Source organism: Oncorhynchus nerka, linkage group LG14 (assembly GCF_034236695.1).
Source record: "Oncorhynchus nerka isolate Pitt River linkage group LG14, Oner_Uvic_2.0, whole genome shotgun sequence".
In the NCBI taxonomy this organism is placed as follows: Eukaryota; Metazoa; Chordata; class Actinopteri; order Salmoniformes; family Salmonidae; genus Oncorhynchus; species Oncorhynchus nerka.
This window is the reverse complement of record NC_088409.1, coordinates 33,096,695-33,116,092: the sequence shown is the minus strand read 5'-3', so window position 1 is coordinate 33,116,092 and position 19,398 is coordinate 33,096,695. Positions and strand designations below refer to the sequence as shown.

Here is a 19,398-nt window from a genome sequence, read left to right as displayed (position 1 = left end):
GAGTCAGGAAGGAAGTCTGTATCTTTATAGTGACTGGGTGTATTGATACACCATCCAAAGTGTAATTAATAACTTCACCATGCTCAAAGGGATATTCAATGTCTGCTTTTTTTTAACCTATCTATCAATATGTGCCCTTCCTTGCGAGGCATTGTAAAACCTATCTGATCTTTATGGTTGAATCTGTTTGAAATTCACTGCTCAGCTGAGGGAGCTTACAAATAATTGTATGTGTGGGGTACAGAGATGAGGTAGTCATTCAAAATTCATTTTAAATACTATTATCCATGCGACTTATGTGACTTTGTAAGCAAATTTCTATTTCCTGAACTTATTTAGGCTTGCCGTAACAAAGGGGTTGAATACTTATTCATTGCTTTTCATTGACTAATTTGTAAAAATGTTGAAAATCAAAATTCAACTTTATGTTATGAGGTATTATAAAATGCATTTCATCCATTTTAAATTCAGGCTGAAACACAACAAAATGTGGAAAAAGTTAAAGGATGTGACTTCTTTCTGATGACACTGTATGTATCTGGGTTGTAATGGAGATAGCCTCGGACCAGCTATGCACAAACTGAGACTGGTGGTGAGAGTATAATGGAAATAGCTCATTATTCATCTCTTATCTTCTTGATTTACTAGTGTATTTGGTGTTATAGTGATGTGTCCTCTCAGGTCAAAATATCTCTCTTATCACTTTCTCTCCAGGTTCTCCTGAACGTCTGGATCGACTGACACACGCAATCATGGACAGATCACTGGACCTCTGAGTGCAATCTTCCTCTTCCTCTTTCTCCTCCTCCTTCCTCCTCCTCCTCTTCCTCCTCCTTCCTCCTCCTCCTCCTCCTCCTTCCTCCTTTTCCTCCTCCTCCTCTTCCCATTGAAGGTCCCACCTGGTTGCCAGAAAATCAGTAAGACAGAAAGACAGATCAACAAGAGGTTACAAAAAAACAGAGGTTCCAGCAAACCACTCTGGTCTTTTATTTCATTTGGTAACCATGACGACCACTCTTTCCCCCTCCTTATATGGGCACCTGGTGAACCCCAAAGTCCCCCTGCCATCATCGTTGATGCTTCTGCTGCTGATACAACTATTTAGTTGGTGCCCGGCTGCTCCCTCAGGGCCTGAGTCAGACACCTGCTCCACTCTGATTCAGAGCCGATTCTTCGGCCACTTCCTGTCCTCCTCCACTTTCCCCACGGCACCCTGCTCCTGGACCCTGCAGAACCCCGACCCGCGCCGCTACACCATCTTTATCAAGGTAACCAAACCTACCTCCACAACGGACTGCATTCCCCGGCAGCTCCGCACATTCCAGTTTGACTCATTTCTGGAGACCACGCGCACCTACCTGGGCATGGAGAGCTTCGACGAGGTGGTCAAGCTGTGTGACTCTTCATCCCCTGTGGCCTTTCTGGAGGCTGGGAAACAGTTCCTACAAATGAGGAAAGGGCCGCCCCGGGCCGGCGTGACGGTCACCACCCCTAACGCTAGCGAAGATGGGGAATTTAAGACAGAGTACCTGGTGGTGGGGAAGCGTAACCCCAGCATGGCAGCGTGTCAGATGCTGTGCCAGTGGCTGGAGGACTGCCTGGCATCCAGCACCTCTAACAGGCCCTGTGGCATCATGCAGACCCCCTGCCAGTGCTGGGAGCCCCCTCCTCCTCCACAGCTCAGCGAGGGGGATGGATGCTACAGGAACGGGTTCTACCTGGAGAACTGCCTACCCAGCTCCAATGAGAAGAGTGATACTGACAGCAACGGTGAGTGGAATAGTTCTCTGGTTTTAGTTATGGGCATTTTTGGAAATTGTTTTGGCCAACTTGTGATGCAGTTTTGTCTATTGGAGGAGAGCTTGTAGGCGAGGCTTGTGGCTCACTTGGTCATCTTGTCTGTATAGCATGCCATTTCATGTTTAATGGGGGGCCTCTGTGGTCCAGGTCCATGCATGAATGTGTAGGGAGTCTCGTACTCTAACCTGTCACAATACAATGAAACAGTTATTTAAAAGGAAAGACAAGTAATTGACATAGCCACCTCCTGATTATTTCCGGATAATTTGAGGCAATTTTTGTTCAAATGACTATGCAGCATCCAGTAAAGTGCTCTGGCTAGGTCACAGAAAGCAGAAAGGCCGTGAAAGATCAGTAGAATGACAGTAGCTCAGAGACAGAACAGAGATGGTATAGGGTTTCAGCTGATGGGTTCTGAGCTGAATGACCTTGGCAGGAAGGCGCCGTGTCCTGTCCCTCTGTGGTTGGGGAGAGAGACACTGGATCGGCCTGAGGGAGGCTGGGACTGGGGAGGAGGATCTGGATGTGATATGGGATAGCTGCAGGAGGGAGATGGAGGGAGGTAGAGATGGGCATGGAGAGATGGAGAGAGGGGGAACTGGGTGGAGAGAGAAGGGAGGCTGGGACTGGATGAGGAATGTGTAATATGGGATAGCTGTAATGGCAGCTCAGAGTGGGGGGAGTGTGTGTGTGTGTGAGGGCGGTACACAGGAGATGAGCTTTATATTATAGGGACTGTAGCTAGCTGGATCTCTGTGTATGGCTGCTCTGAGCAGAGGGTGATGCACAGGAGAGCGACTATAGGGGCTTGGATAAGGTTAAGGGTCTGTAGTTGGTTAGATGTGTGATGGTGCTGTGTGATCCCGGCTCCCCTCCCCAAGCCTGGACCTGACAGACAGGCTGATAACTGAGAGCTCCATCCCTGAGGGAGACTAGGGCTACTGCCTGCCATTGGGTTGAACCATTGCTCTCCCCACCCCCCTCTTCTCCTTCTCCATCCATCTTTCTCTTCTTCTCTCGCTCTCTGCATCACTTCCTCTTATCAGCCTCTGGTCTCTTCTAGGGCCGGGACGATGCCAGTGTTGGATTCGACATTTTGAACATTGAGATATTAAAGACATGATAGATCAGACGCATAGTATATAAAGGAGTGAGATCTGTAGAAAGACAGAGTGGCTGTGGAATGCGCTGAGTGGACGGGAGGAGATCAAAGGATTGCTATAGGGGAGACAGATGGACATCTGTGGATTAGGCAAGGAGGGGTTGAGGTCAGGAGGTGAGGTCAGATCCCCTGAAGGGAGTAATAAGGGTTTACTGCCCTCTTCCTGTGGAACCATAAAATGTAAGGACTGGAGAGAAAGTGGAGTGTCTTAATCGTGTTAATGGTACAGGTTCCCCTAGGGGTACCACACCCCCCCGCTCAACTGAAACAGTGGCGCACAGAATGCAAAAATATTCTTAGAAATATTTAACCTCCACACATTAACAAGTCCAATAGCTCAAATGAAAGATAAACACCTTGTTCATCTACCCAGCAAGTCAGATTTCTAAAATGTTTTACGGCGAAAACATAGCACATATGTATGTCAAACCACCACAAAGACACAGACGATATGTAGCCATTTTGTCGAACAAAAGATGCAATCACAAACGCAGGATTAAAAGAAAAATAATTCACTAACCTTTTGAAAATCTTCATCAGATGACAGTAATAGGTTACACAGTACATTTATGTTTTTTTCAATAATATGCTATTTATATCCATAAATCTCCGTTTACATTGACGCCATGTTCAGAAAATGCTAAAAAATGTCCGGAGAAATAATAGATAGCTCCGCCAGATAACGCCAGAAAACAGCAATACACATCGTAAACTTTGACTAAATATACATGTTCTACATATAGTTAGAAAGATACACTGCTTCTTAATGCAATCGCTTTGTCACATTTCTTTTTAACGTTACAGAAATCGTTCACTATTCAATAATCTGAGACGTCGCTCAGACATAAGCAAACTTTCTCCGCTATGTTGGAGTCAACAGAAACACAAAATTACAACATAAATATTCCCTTACCTTTGATGGTCTTCGATCAGAATGTAGTGGAAGGAGTCATACTTACCCAAAACATCATTTGGTTTCAAGTCGTGTGTCTTTGTATTAGCATATGCTTCAAGTTCCAGCTGAAATGCATCCAAAATGACTTCTGGTCTCGAACAGTTGCGCATCAAAACTTCAAAATTACATATTATATGTCGACTAAACTGGTCAAACTAAGTGCAGAATCAAGCTTTAGGATGTTCTAAACGTACAAATCAATTATCTAATCTATCGGACATTCTTGCTTCTTCGCAGGCGATCTGGAACAAAGTGACGTCTCTCCAAAAACCGCGCTCTCGTAACCTTGTATTTTCTCGCGACACTCAGTCTTTTGCCTACCAAAGGGTCAAAACTCGGGATTTGCACAATTAAACGCTGTACTGAATGAGGACATCTAGTGGAAGACATAGAAAGTGTCTCCAGATCCATAGCTGGTTGGGAAGGGTGGGGGCGATGACGTCAAAGTTGCCCCAAATTTCAGACTATTTTTGGGAGATTTGGTTAAACTTGGTTAAAGCTTCTCTAGTGTCCATGAGTTATTTACTCTGAAAAATAAGAACCTAACACCAGTATCGCAATACATTAGTATGGTGGCAAAAAAAATTAAAACACAAAGCAGATTTCACTTCTTAAGGACAACAGCCCTAATGTTGGAAACAAACAACATTGTGTTGTCATCCAGCGTCACATGCATTTATTTTCCAAGGTATAGCGCACAATATTTTACATACAGCAGGTTTTTAAATGACTAAAGAGTTAGGTCTGCTTCGTGTTTACATTTTTGGTATGGAAAAAAATATCATGATACTGGTGTCATCACAACCCTAGTCTCCTCTTCTCTGAGCACCCAGCCCTCTCCCTCCCTCCGCATCTCTTCCCTCCATCTTCCCCTCCATCCATCCATCCTTCCTCTCTCTCTCTTCTCTATCACTTTAGCCTCTGGTCAAACCTCTCCCTCCCCATCCCTCCCTCAATCTCTCCCTCCCTCCCCCTCCCAGGCCTATAGGCTGATGGAGGAGACTCAGTCTAGCAGCCAGCCAAGCAGAGCTGATGTTGTGGGTAGTATCTCCTCTCCTCTCTCTGCAGCTAATGTTCACTGTCACCAAGGCTCTCCTCTCCTCTCCTCTCCTCTCCTCTCCTCTCCTCTCCTCTCCTCTCCTCTCCTCTCCTCTCCTCTCCTCTCCTCTCCTCTCCTCTCCTCTCCTCTCCTCTCCTCTCCTCTCCTCTCCTCTCCACACTAGGCTAGTTATCCTTCTTATGTAATCCAGATCATGGGTGTGGTCTGGAGGTACATACAACACAGACTTGGCTGGGTACATCTAGAAAGAGGTGGATTCTTCATATTATTATTCTCTTCCTACTCTTTTTCTTTCTTTCTTTCTTTCTTTCTTTATCTATTTATGTATCTATCTCAGTCTCTCGTTCTCTCTTTCAGAATAGCAGGGCTCTGAGGTCAAAGTGAACTTTGATGATATTCCTACACCTCTCTGAGTGGCAATTGAACCCCCACTGACCATGGGGAGACAGTCGATGGATGGATGGGTAGGTTAGTTGAGGATGAATAGAGAGAAGAAAGGATAATGGATTCTGTGTGGGAATGGGCTGGGAGCCTGACAGGCTTGCTGTGCTGAGGAGGAGAGGAGCGATGAGCGGAGAGGAGCATGAGATGAGATGACTGTTGAAGGGTTTGGGAAGTGAGCAGTTGAGACAGAGGCCTTCATGGCCCTGTCTGTCTCCGAGGCCTCACTCAGCACACTATTAATGGATCCCTGTCTATCTCACCCTCCGTCTTCCCTCCATCTCTCTCTGTGTCTATCTCTCGCTCGCTCTCTCTCTCTATGGAGAGGAGAGGAGAGACGTCACTTCCACACTTCCTCCCGTCCACACATCTATCCCGTTCCCATGGAGAGCAGATGGCTGGACTAGTCAGTTAGAGGTCAGGCAGTTGGAGAGCAGGCCAACACTGGTAGCATAGCGGAAGAGAAGGAAGTCGGCTTTAATTTGAATGCTGTGTGTGTGTGTGTGTGTGTGTGTGTGTGTGTGTGTGTGTGTGTGTGTGTGTGTGTGTGTGTGTGTGTGTGTGTGTGTGTGTGTGTGTTGCATGGTGGGAATGGGAAGACAACATGGAGCAGAAAAGGATTAATTTCTCACTCAACAGGAGACAGTAGGGGAGGCAGTGACAAATTAAAGGAGGGATTTGAGAGACAAGGAGAGAAACAAAGAGAGATGGAGAAGAGGGAAAGATTGGTGTGGGGACGTGAGATGGAGATAATGAGAAGATGGGAGAAAGACAGAAAATGAGAATGAGAAGCGGCGAGTAAGAGTAGTTCAAGGGGACTGGAAAGGATGGAGGAGATGGGAAAAGAGAGAGAGGAGAAAAATGTATTCATGACTTGCACTTATCTTTATGGTGGTCAGATGTTAGCAGAATGCTGACGTTAAGTAAGATGAATGTGTGTGGCAGTTTATGTCCCGGAGAGGATAGCCTCTTGCGCGCACACACACACACACACACACACACACACACACACACACACACACACACACACACACACACACACACACACACACACACACACGCACAAAAGAAACACGCGCACACACACACACACACACACCACCCCCCCCACAGCTTGGCTGTGAGGTTGCTAAACTAAGGGATATCAAACCACTGCTCCCAGAGGAGAGGGGAGGAGAGTCTTATAGCAAGTGTAAAGCATGAATACCTCTTCCCACACACACTACACTACCTCTCTCTGTCTCTGTCTCTCTCCATCTCTCTCCACAGAAACACTCTCTCTCTTGTTGGGCAGATAGTTGCACACACTGGTCCCTCGTGACAGAGAGTGGGTGGCTGACAGAGTGCTGAGAGACAAGCTGAAGATTGTGGTGCCTGTATGTGTGGACGTGTTTAACTATTCTTGTGGGACCAGAAGTCCCCACAAGAATAGTAAACACACAAAAATTTGACCAACTGTGGACATTTTGTTAGTCCCCTCAAGGTTAATGCTATTTTTAGTAGGTTAATGGTCAAGGTTAGAATTAGTGTCAGGGTTAGAATTATGTTACGGGTTAGAGATAGGAGCTAGGTTTAGTTTTAGGGTTAGGGTTAGGAGCTAGGGTTAGTTTTAGGGTTGGGGTTAGGAACTAGGGTTAGTTTTAGGGTTAGGGTTAGGAGCTAGGGTTAGTTTCAAAATGAATCTTCCTTTCTTCCTATCTCTCCCTCTTCTGTCTGAGTAGTTGTTCTAGTGAACATGTTGATGGATGCCTCTCCTCTCCTCTCCTCTCCTCTCCTCTCCTCTCCTCTCCTCTCCTCTCCTCTCCTCTCCTCTCCTCTCCTCTCACAGTTCCCTGCCAACAGATCCACTATCTCAGGTCCCTCTAAGGCTTTATTAAAAATGTATATTTTAATTAAGCAACAGCAGTTGCTACATCCATTTAATGATATGATAATAATATAATATATAATAATCTGTACCCACTGATTATTCAATAATATAACTTATAAATGCCTCATGAGCTTAGTTCAACTGTTGTACCCCATCAGAACCCCAAAATACAAGCTTGTTTTATTCCACTATTTGTAAACAAAGTAAATGTAAACACACACTGTATAGACTTAAAACATGGTTAAACTATAATTTTGATTGAATGGATGGTCAGTCCTTGCATCCATAGCTCTGTCTATTTGAGAGTGGTTCCATTTCTCCAGGCCCATCCCTCAGCTTTTCACAGAAACAGGGGCAGGGAGGGGTCTTTGTTATTGTTTCTTTTGCTGATTGCTGCTTTAATGTGTGAAGATAGAAGATCAGCTCCAGTTTTTGTCTGGCGATCATACGGACGTGTGTGTGCCTGTCTGCACAGCTATTGTGCGTAATTGTTACTTGTGTAACTGTGTGGTTAATGGTTAGTATTGGACTGTGTGTGTGTGTGTCTGTGTGCATGTGTGTCTGTGTGCATGTGTGTCTGTGTGCATGTGTGTCTGTGTGCATGTGTGTCTGTGTGCATGTGTGTGTGCGTGCAACCTATTGCACTGCTCCAGGAATTCCTTGTTGCTCTGACAGGCAGCTCGTCACTGCTCGCAGTCGATGCACCTCTCTCTCTCCCTGTCTTTCACTCTGTCACACCTCCGCCTTTCTCTCCCTCTCTATCTCCTTCTCTCTCTCTCTTCCTCTCTATCTCCTTCTCTCTCTCTCTCCCTCTCTATCTCCTTCTCTCTCTCTCCCTCTATCTCCTTCTCTCTCTCTCTCCCTCTCTATCTCATTCTCTCTCTCTCCCTCTCTCTCTCCTTCTCTCTCTCTCTCCCTCTCTATCTCTCTCTCCTTCACACTCTTGGAAATTCTTCCTGATCTGTAGTCTTTCACTTTCTTCATTTCATTGGTTTCCTGTCAGTGCTGTTGGTCTGTGTCTCTCTGTGTGGGTGTGTATGTGTGTATGTATGTGCATGTGTGTGTGTGTGTGTTCTCTCCATAAAGCATTCATTCTGAGGCTCTCTGTCCTTCTTCAGATTTGATGAGAGGGAGAATGAAGATGAATGTCCTCTGATCAGGCAGCAGTGTACAGTTTACTGCCGCCGTGCGCCCAAAGGCACTGCAAAATGTCATTGTGTGTGTGTGTGCCTTTGTCTCTCAATGTGTGTCCTCATAAAGGTTTGTGTGTGTACGCCTGGGTGCCTATGTGTGTCTGCTAAGAGAGTGTGCTAGTGCGTGTGTGTGTTTGTGTGTGAGAGTATTTGTCTCTGTGCCCTTGTTAAGGATGAGGCAGCAGCTCAGTGGGATGTACTGGCTTTTTTTCTCTCTCCTCGTTGGTGATATACCCAGGAATGACAAGCAGAGGTGGTATGCTGTCACAGCACCCGCCTCCTACACACACACGCACACACACACACACACACACACACACACACACACACACACACACACACACACACACACACACACACACACACACACACCAACCCACCCACACACACACACACACACACACACACACACACACACACACACACACACACACACACACACACACACACACACACACACATACACTATGTCTGGTCAGAGCCTGGCAGGCCCAGGAGAAGAGCTCATTAGCACAGACATGTCACGTGTGCTCTTTCAAACCACAGCAGACCCACACACAAACCCACAACCACACACACACACACACACAGGCTCCAGGGCCCCCTCTCTCCAGCCCACCACTCAGACAGGGGGAGATGGGACCTGAGGTTTGCCCTGACCCCCCCTTCCCTCCTCATCCACCTCCTCCTTCTCTTTCTCTATCCCTCCGTCCCTCTCTTTCTCTGTGAGTCACAATGCCATCCCACGCTGTGTGGGGAGAGAAGGGCTTCAGATGTATGAGAGTATTACAGAGCGTGGTGAGAATCTACCACAGTGCACTCTGTGCTAGGAGTGTTTGTGTATGTGTGTGTGTTTCTCTCACTCTCTACACGTCCTACAGGGCAGGGTCCAGTAGTAGCTGTCCTTGGTTTTTAAATCGCTAACCATTCCTTTAGACTATGTAAATGAAGCAGTGTATTGTAATGTCCTTGGTTTTTTAAATAAGCAACCATTTCTTACATGTAAATGAAGCAGTGTGTTGTAATGTCCTTGGTTGGTGACTGAGACAGTAGGAGGGAGAATGACGACAGTGACACTTTCATTAGAAGAGGTACCTGGTGGGCTCCAGAACGAGTTAGAGAGACCGGAGGAGGATATGAGGAGAAGAGGAGGAGGAAAGATGATTTCAGTGGTGGGGATTGTTTTAAGTCCCTCTAGCTCTGCACACGACACATACACACATGCACAAGCACACACCCACACACACTCACACACACACACACACACACACACACACACACACACACACACACACACACACACACACACACTGCCCAGGAGGGAAATGGAGGGAGGTGGGCAATTTACTCACCATGGTGGAAATAGATACAGAGGCCCTGGCCGTAACCATAGGAACACATTAGCCTGACACCTTGCACATTGAGGACGGCTTGTAAGTAACAACCTGTAAACAACCTCCAGCTGGAGTCAAACTGTTTCTCTTTTATTGAGTTAAGGTCAAATCATCTGCTGCTTTTCTCGCTTCCCAACATTTCTCATCTCAGACACAAACAAGATGAAAACAAACGTCGTCTGGATGAATTCAGAACCAAAGAAAATGTATTGTTTTCAAAACTATAGTGTTTATTTTTAACAGACAAACAGGTCTGTGGGTGTGTGTGTGCATGTACGTATGTGCATGTGTGTGTGTGTGTGTCTGTGTGCATGCGTGTGTGTGTCCTTGCGTATTCGTGCTCCTATATTTTCGCCCACAACGATTTGCTAGCCCCTTATCAGAGCAGGTGTTTCTGCTTGAAGATGGATGTGTCTGGAGAAAATAAGAAAAGCCTGGTTACTTCTCCAACTCCCTCTCTCTCCGTCTCCCTGTCTCCCTGTCTGTCTGATAGAGAAAGTAGAATAGCCTCCATTTGATCCCTACCAGTCAAAGGACCTTTTGAGCTTTTTCTTATCACACCCTCTGAAGTGAAGCATCCATCTTCCGAATTGAAATGTCTGCCTGACTGACCTGCACCTGAGAGCATACAGCCCCTCCACCTGATAAGTATTTATAGACAATAGGTCCATTCAGCCGGACTAATGGGAAGGATAAGGCTGGAGCTGGGCTCACAGGTTATGTTAAAGGAATGTTGATTAAAGGGATGTTGTAGTTTAAAGGGATGTTGTGGTTTAAAGGGATGTTGTGGTTTAAAGGGATGTGTGAGGTTGATGGTTAGAGGAGGTTCTGTTTTGTGTTGTAGAGGTTGGAGCTGGTAACTGTCAGGGTGTGGCATGGTGGGGCAGATGTTGGGGTAAATTCCATTTATATTCAGTGAATTATTCAGGAAATGAATTCAAATTCTAATTTGAAAATGAAAATAAATATTTATTTTCAATTAAAATTTTTCATTGTTGAATATGAATTTCAATTCCTTTCCTGAACAGAAAAGCGATTCCAAACGAGGTTGTTTACTACAGTATGTTGGTTAAAGTTATCAGGGGTATAGGACTAAGTAAGTTGGCCCGGAAGCACATGAGGGTTAGAGGGGACAGGGGGTTAATGCCACCATTGACCTTGTAGGGGTTAAGGTTGGCAGCTGGAACTGATGGATAGGGGGTTAGATAGGGTAGGGGTAATGACACCAGCGGGTTGAGGATGGGACCTAATGTATAGGGGTTAGATAGGGTAGGGGGTAATGACACCAGCGGGCTGAGGATGGGACCTAATGGAATGGGGGTTAGATAGGGTAGGGTGTAATGACACCAGAGGGTTGAGGATGGGACCTAATGGATAGGGGTTAGATAGGGTAGGGGGTAATGACACCAGAGGGTTGAGGATGGGACCTAATGGATAGGGGTTAGATAAAGTAGGGGGTAATGACATCAGAGGGTTGAGGATGGGACCTAATGGATAGGGGTTAGATAGGGTAGGGGTAATGACACCAGAGGGTTGAGGATGGGACCTAATGGATAGGGGTTAGATAGGGTAGGGGGTAATGACATCAGAGGGTTGAGGATGGGACCTAATGGATAGGGGGTTAGATAGGGTAGGGGTAATGACATCAGAGGGTTGAGGATGTGACCTAATGGATAGGGGGTTAGATAGGGTAGGGGGTAATGACACCAGAGGGTTGAGGATGAGACCTAATGGATAGGGGGTTAGATAGGGTAGGGGGTAATAACACCAGAGGGCTGAGGATGGGACCTAATGGATAGGGGGTTAGATAGGGTAGGGGGTAATGACACCAGAGGGCTGAGGATGGTACCTAATGGATAGGGGGTTAGATAGGGTAGGGGGTAATGACATCAGAGGGTTGAGGATGGAAACTGAAGGATAGGGGGTTAGATAGGGTAGGGGGTACTGACACCAGAGGGTTGACAATGGGAACTGAGCTGCATGGAGTATAATGTCACCACCAAACTGGTAAGGGTGTTGATGTTGTGCTGGGATGTTTGAAGTTGGAACTGAAGACTAAGAATTTTAGATGGGGTTAGAGGGAATAGGCGGTAATGTCACCATAGACCGGGTAGGGCTGTTGATATGGTTCTGGGAGGACACCTGAGTTTAAGCTTCCTGGCCCCAGAGGGAGAGGAGGGAGGGAGAGGAGGGAGGGAGAGGAGGGAGGGAGAGGGATCCATAGGATGGGATTGTGTGAGTGCTGCTGTTCAAATATTTATCCAGAGCAGGATACTGAATGACTGACTGTAGGCACTGGATTATACCTGCTGGATGCAGCCTATAGCAATGTCTGAATGAACACAAAAAAATGGAGAGGGAATGAGAGAGCGAGAGAAAGAGGGGTGGAGAGAAGGTGAAGGAGAGGGTAGGAAAAAGGGAAAGAGAAAGAGAGAGATATAGAGAAGAAGAAAAGACGAGAGAGAGAGAGGGAGGAGAGAGCGAGAACGACGGAGAATGACAAATTATAATATTGTGAAGTATCATTGACCTTTACTTAATTGATGAGAAAAGTGTGTTATTTACATGTGGTCGGGTAATTACTTTTTTAAAGGAAAATACACGGGTTGTTCCCGCTGTCTATCTCTTAAAACCTCTTAGAGATAGGCGGGACGCAAATGTCTCAACTGGCCAATTGCCAGATTCAAATAAAATGCTATAAAATTCAAACTTTCATTAAATCACACATTCAAGATATTCAATTAAAGCTACACTCGTTGTGAATCCAGCCAACATGTCAGATTATAAAAATGCTTTTCGGCGAAAGCATAAGAAGATATTATCTGATAGCCTGCACCATCTGCACCAGCAGTAAACAAAGGAGTTAGCATATTTCAACCCTGCAGGCGCTACACAAAACGCTGAAATAAAATATAAAACATGCATTACCTTTGACGAGCTTCTTTTGTTGGCACTCCAATATGTCCCATAAACATCACAATTGGTTCTTTTGTTCGATTAATTCCAAAATGTCCATTTATAAAGCGCGTTTGATCCAGAAAAAAACAGCTTACAAAAACGCAACGTCACTACAAAATATTTCAAAAGTTGCCTATAAACTTTGCCAAAATATTTCAAACTACTTTTGTAATACAACTTTAGGTATTTTTAAACGTTAATAATCGATCAAATTGTAGACGGAGCAATCTGTATTCAATACAGAAAAGGAAACAAACTAGCGCCGCTTTTCACGTCTTGCACAACTCACAAAAGTGTCCCCAGTTCCGAGTTGGCCTATTTCTTCATTGCACAAAGGAATAACCTCAACCAAATTCCAAAGACTGGTGACATCCAGTGGAAGCGGTGGGAACTGAAAATAGGTTCCTTTGAAATATCCCATGGCAAGGTCAAATCAGGGAACATAGAGGGAGAAAAAAAAATTCTGAACAGTTAGTCCTCTGGGTTTTGCCTGCTACATAAGTTCTGTTATACTCACAAACATGATTCAAACAGTTTTAGAAACTTCAGCGTGTTTTCTATCCAAATCTGAATAATGTGCATATCTTATATTTTTGGCATGAGTAGTAGGAAGTTGAAATTGGGCACACTATTTATCCAAAGGTAAAAATTCTGCCCCTTAGCTTCAAGAGGTTTTAATGTATTAATGTTCAATGATGTGGGCTCTCATGTGCGGACAAAGATAATGTAGAACATCTAGCAAACTTTACACATGAACTTTCATATGGCATATCCCCCTCTCTCTCCCTCCTCATCTCTCTGTCACTTTCCTTTTTCCTCAACCCCTGCCAGCCTCTCTCCTTCCTTATCTCTATCTCTCTCTCTCTCTCTCTCTCTCTCTCTCTCTCTCTCTGTCTTTCTTTCGCTCTTTCTCTCTCTCTCTCTCTCTCTCTCTCTCTCTCTGTCTCTCTCTCTCTCTGTCTTTCTCTCTCTCTCTGTCTCTCTGTCTTTCTCTCTCTCTGTCTTTCTCTCTCTCTCTCTCTCTGTCTCTCTCTCACTCTCTCTCTCTGTCTTTCTCTCTCTCTCTCTCTCTCGCTCTCTCTCTCTGTCTTTCTCTTTCTCTCTCTCTCTCTCTCTCTCTCTCTCTCTCTCTCTCTCTCTCTCTCTCTCTCTCTCTCTCTCTCTCTCTGTTATCTCTAGCCTGCAGTTGACTGCTTATGTCCTCTGGGTGTCAGCACTAGCCGTTTGATAGAGCTCAACCATACAGCCACTCAGCCCAGACACTAATCACACAAGACTTGTACGCACACACACACATACACTCGCAGCCACACACACACACACACACACACACACACACACACACACACACACACACACACACACACACACACACACACACACACACACACACACACACACACACACACACACACACACACACACACACACACACACACACACACACATGCAGCCACACAAATGTGTACACATAATACTCACAAGCCTATATAAATTCAGGGAAACTCATACCGTCATTATTATACTCATACATAGATAGACAACTATTAGTTTGATTTATTATGCAGTCTTTGCCCCTTCATTCTCTCTCTCTCTCTCTCTCTCTCTCTCTCTCTCTCTCTCTCTCTCTCTCTCTCTCTCTCTCTTTAAGATAGGGTTACATTAGCTGTATTGATTGTAGAGGGGTGATTTTCCGGGGGGTTGGAGAGTTTGCCTGGTATTGATGATTTCAGTTGGAGCAGGAACCTGATATGTAATGGAGATGCCAGTGCAGTCAGTTACAGTGCTCCAAATGGGAGGGGAAGGTGACTTCAGAAGAAGTTAACTACGAAAGATGGACACCCATGCATGCACACACACACAACTACACGTACAGTACGCACACTGAGAACTGTACTACATATATTTTAATGAGTGTGCATGTGTGCTTGAGAGATATGGGGAGGAGAAAGTACAGAATGAGATTTGGAGATATGTAGAGGGAGCACATAAGAACAGACAATAAGAGAGAGGGAGGACAGAGGCGGAGAGGGAGTAGGGAGGAAAGAGGAGGAAATTTTTGTGTGATGAAGGAGTGACTGAGACTGCAATGGGTTTAGATACACGGGGCTGGGTTAGGCTGTGCTGAGCTGTGCTGTAAAGCCCAACAATTGAAGTCCACTGTATTATTGAGAAAATAATGAAATGTCCTTGAGGACAGAGAAAGAAAACTCTGCATGATTCTCTCCCGTCCTCTTCCACCCTGCCTGACTGGGATTATTGGACAAAAAAAGTTCATACTCTTCTGTTGTTTCTCTGAGATAATCTTATCTGCAAATTGAGTTTTTTTTCTCTTACTCTCTCTCTCTCTACCCCCTCTCTCTCTCTTTCTCTCTCCAAAACGTTTATTTGACAGACATACTTCCCTCCACGAAAACAGCACTCTCTCATTCTCTCTGTATTCATAAGCTGAAGCCTTTCATCCTAATAAGCCCAAAATGATTCATGGGGAAAAGGAGCTGAAGGTTATTTTGCTATAATTTCACCCTCTTCATTTGCCCCTAGGAGCAGTCAATGTGCAACAAAGCATCCATTTAAAATGGCATTGGGTGGAGTGGGTGGAGGGGCTTTTTAGTGTGCATTTAAAATTGAGTGTCTGTATGAGGGGGAGGTACTGTACTTGTCATTGTTTGGGGGGGGGGTGCTTGACTTTGCTCTGACTGGTGGATAGGTTGTTGTGGTGTGGTGCTTTTCAGCAGGGTTATTTGTTGATCTCCCATTGGATGTTTTGGTGGTTTACTGTTAGCGCTGCCTGGGATTGGTTGATGGAGATGGACTCAGGTCACAGAAACTTAAACAAATCCAATTTCACAGTCACAAGTAAACAATCTGGCCTCAGTCGGTCATCCTGGAGAAAACAAATGGGTATTGACTGTGCTCAGTGGTGCATCAACAGCTAAATTCAGAAACAATACTGAGGCTTTTTTCCATTGAAAAGGATTATTCTCTGTCCCTAGATTGTACGTATGGAATTCCTTTAAACCTTGGATTACCTGGGTGTAAAGCATTTTAATGACACATTTCTGATGCTTTTCTCTCACTCTCTCCCTCTCTCTCTCTCTCTCTCTATATATATATATATATATCCTTCTCCACTCAATTAACTGTTTCAAGTGCTCTGGCACTTCAAGGCCCTCCCTTCCTTCTCACCCCAAACCGCCGGTTGCCCTGAGGAAACTGATTTGCGAGTAATTAAAACTGTGTGTGTCTGGACGTCATCCAGCATCATGTTCTATTCATGCAGATTAATACATATTTGTGGGGGCCTGTGGGAGCTGAAAGGCATCTGTCTGCCCCATTAAACATTCATGAACTATAGGACATAGAGAAGACACACAGGCGGTGTCCCAAATGCTACCCTATCCCCTATATAGTGCATTACTTTTGATCAGGGCCCAATGCACTATATAGGGAATAGGGTACCATTTGGGATGCAGGCTAAAAGAAGAAGACCATTCAGCTGCTGCTATTTATACGCTCCTCCTCCTCCTCTTCCTCATAACTACAGCCACATCTTAATGGAGAAACCTCAAATGAGAATTGCTGGACATGGATTCTGAAATGACAATGAGATTTATCACTCCAGTACACCTTTATGTTTTAATTTAAAGGGATGTTTTGCATGAAAACAGTGGCTAACTGTGTGTGTGTGTGTGTGTGTGTGTGTGTGTGTGTGTGTGTGTGTGTGTGTGTGTGTGTGTGTGTGTGTGTGTGTGTGTGTGTGTGTGTGTGTGTGTGTGTGTGTGTGTGTGTGTGTGTGTGTGTGTGTGTGTGTGTGTGTGTGTGTGTGTGTGTGTGTGTGTGTGTGTGCTCCTACAGGTGGCTGGAGTGTGTGGGCGGAGTGGAAGGAGTGCAGCAGTGACTGTGGTGGTGGCGTTCAGACCCGGAGCCGTACCTGTCAATCTCCCCCGGAGGAGATGTGTGAGGGAGTAGTGGAGGAGGGAAGACCCTGTAACCCTCAGCCCTGCAGTGGTGAGCTTGTCAAAGACATTGCCCCGACCATGTGTGTGCGTACATGTGTGTATGTGTTTGTTTCTGTGTGTGTGTGAGTGATGTGCGGGTTGACTCATAACCTACAGTCCCAGCAGGTATATCCCTACAGTTATATCTGTGGGATGGGCATGTTTAGGTCATGACATATTGTGTGGATGAAATGCAGGTGGGTGGCAGGAGAGTTGAATAAAGAGAAAACAATTCCATAAATGAATAATTCTTGTGTAATTTCTATCAATAGGCTACATTTTTATTTCGTTATTTTCGACTATCTGGCATTAGTGCCAAAGCCTAAGCTTTAGGGCCTAAATATACACGTGCCAAATAGTCTACACACCAAACACCAAATGTTTTTGGGAACAGGCAGAAAAAGTTAACGTCGATCCACGGAGGCAAAAAGGTCATCGTCAGAGTTTTCTGTGATTCAATAAGAGAAAAGCTGCAAAAAAGAGGGGTTGAAAATAGAGAGAAGGGATGGTCAGAAAAGTCATGTTTTGGAAAGATTTGGTGAAGTGGTAAAATAAGATGATAGCAGTGCCGGCGATGTTAGGTGTGATGATTGTGAGACGCTGTACAAATTCAACAGTCACAAGATGGGGACTTCAAATAGGCCTATTGCACGTCAAGGGAACTGTATCCTACTGTATCCTATCGACACTGACTGTAGGTCTACAAACTCTCACATAGCCTTGATATTAACTCCTGCAGAACGAAGCATTTCTTGCAGTAAAATGTCACACCAAATGCAGGTGAAATATGATTTCTTTCTTTGAGCATCTTGAGAGAATGCGCAGTCAGATACCGTCTGTAGAGGTGCAATATTTTTCAGCATCACAAAACCTGATAGTATTTCAACTCGATAAAATATGCATCCAGCCAAACTGAAATTTGATCAGAAACATGTTGGGTTGTTTTCACAGCCCAACCTACCAAAATGTTGTGAATTATAAAGCAGGAACATAGCTAAATCAGGCAAAAAGAAATCCTTTACCCCCATCGTCTCTGACTATAGACTACAGCGCATTTTCTATATTAGCCGGTTAGGGTCAGATGTGGGCCTCAGATTTTCACTTTATCACATACTGTGGTGTTGCCGATGGGTTATTAGCAAATCCGGGTGTGTGTGAACAAACAGCTGACCTGCGCACCACTAGTGTGTATATGTGGGCATGTGTGTGTCCCCGTCTCAATCTAAATATCTATGTCTGTATCTCTTTGACTCTCTCTCTCTTTTGTTCTTCTTCTCTCAATCTCATTTCTCTGTTATTTCTCTCTGTACTTTTATTTTCTCTTGTCCTTTATTCCCTCCACTCTCTTCCGTCCAACAAGTCATTCTTGTGATGTAAGGAGGCCATGTTGGAAAGGGGACTTTGATCGATGCTATTATTTGGACATAGTCAACCTCTCAAGGCAAATACAAAAGCATAACTCTTAAGAAAGAGGCTGAAGAATCCCTCACACTGCAATGTGCATATAATCCATTCTATAGAAGTAAAGAGGACTTAGGAACAGGGCTTCCAATAGCTCTGTATCCCTCTTCCAGTCTTCAGAACTATAGGTATACTGATAGATTGTGATCAATGTCAGAATTCCAAATGTTTGAGCAATGACAAACACGGTTCCAAAGTCAAAAAAGACAGCGAGACACACAGTAAATACACAAACACAATCACACACCACACCTGGTTTTCCATTACAAAATTCCCAAGTTTGGCTGATGCTCTTCTGGGTGACCAATCACGTCACGGTTGTGTCCTAAAAACAAAATGCCATTGGTGGTTAAGTTGCTAACCCCTCCCCCCCTGGCCTTGCCCCACCCCTCTAGGCAAAGGCCGTCATCTCTCTCGCAGCCAATCACTTCGCTCCGTGGACAGCCGCAAGCGCGATGGCGGCGGTGGCGAGGTAGACAAGACGCGGGGCGGTGGCGGCGGACAGCAGGCCCCACAGACAGGTAAGACAACAGGACGCAGAGGGAGCCCATGCATCAGTCTCTAACAGCCGCTTGGGTCACAGACCACACAGGACCACCTCCTACCATTATAGTCTGTCACTGCACCAAGGCTATAGCTAGCTATCCCTGAATCCCTCCTTCACATAGGCCTGTACATCCATCAAAATCTCCCAAACTCCTTCTTGCCTAAGTGCCACAGCACTAATTCCAACATGGACCCTGAATAAATCGGGTGAAACTGTTTGCTGTTTTGTACTTTTGTGAGGTTTTGAATGTAGCTGCTATACTGGAGATTGTGTCCTGTCTTGAAAAGTGGATAAGTCCTTCCTCTCTATGAATGATGCCTCTGCTGAATTAGCAAATCAGGTCCCCCCCTCACCCCTGCTTCCCCATTGGACAGCCATGACTGACCAACCTTTCCCATTGGTCAGACTAGGCTTGACTGACTGACCGGGTCTGCTGAATGCATTGGGCAGTCATGGCAGCCAGGGAAATGATTGACATATCCAGTAGCCAATCACATTGCCTTCCTCTGTATGTCAAGTCAATGCTAAGGATATGGAATCAGAGCCCAGAGAGCCT

General features: G+C 45.2%; 1 protein-coding gene across 1 annotated transcript in view; it reads left to right on the top strand.

Moving 5' to 3' along the window:
• The first annotated feature begins 720 nt into the window (after positions 1-720).
• LOC115142166 (adhesion G protein-coupled receptor B1-like) overlaps positions 721-19,398 on the top strand; it is a 67,864-nt gene continuing 49,186 nt past the window's right edge. Inside the window, exons 1-3 of the mRNA XM_065028007.1 lie at positions 721-1,770; positions 16,692-16,844; positions 18,691-18,816. Coding sequence (XP_064884079.1) covers positions 1,005-1,770; positions 16,692-16,844; positions 18,691-18,816 — 1,045 coding nt within the window. The 5' untranslated portion in view covers positions 721-1,004. The remainder of the gene's footprint in view (positions 1,771-16,691; positions 16,845-18,690; positions 18,817-19,398) is intronic.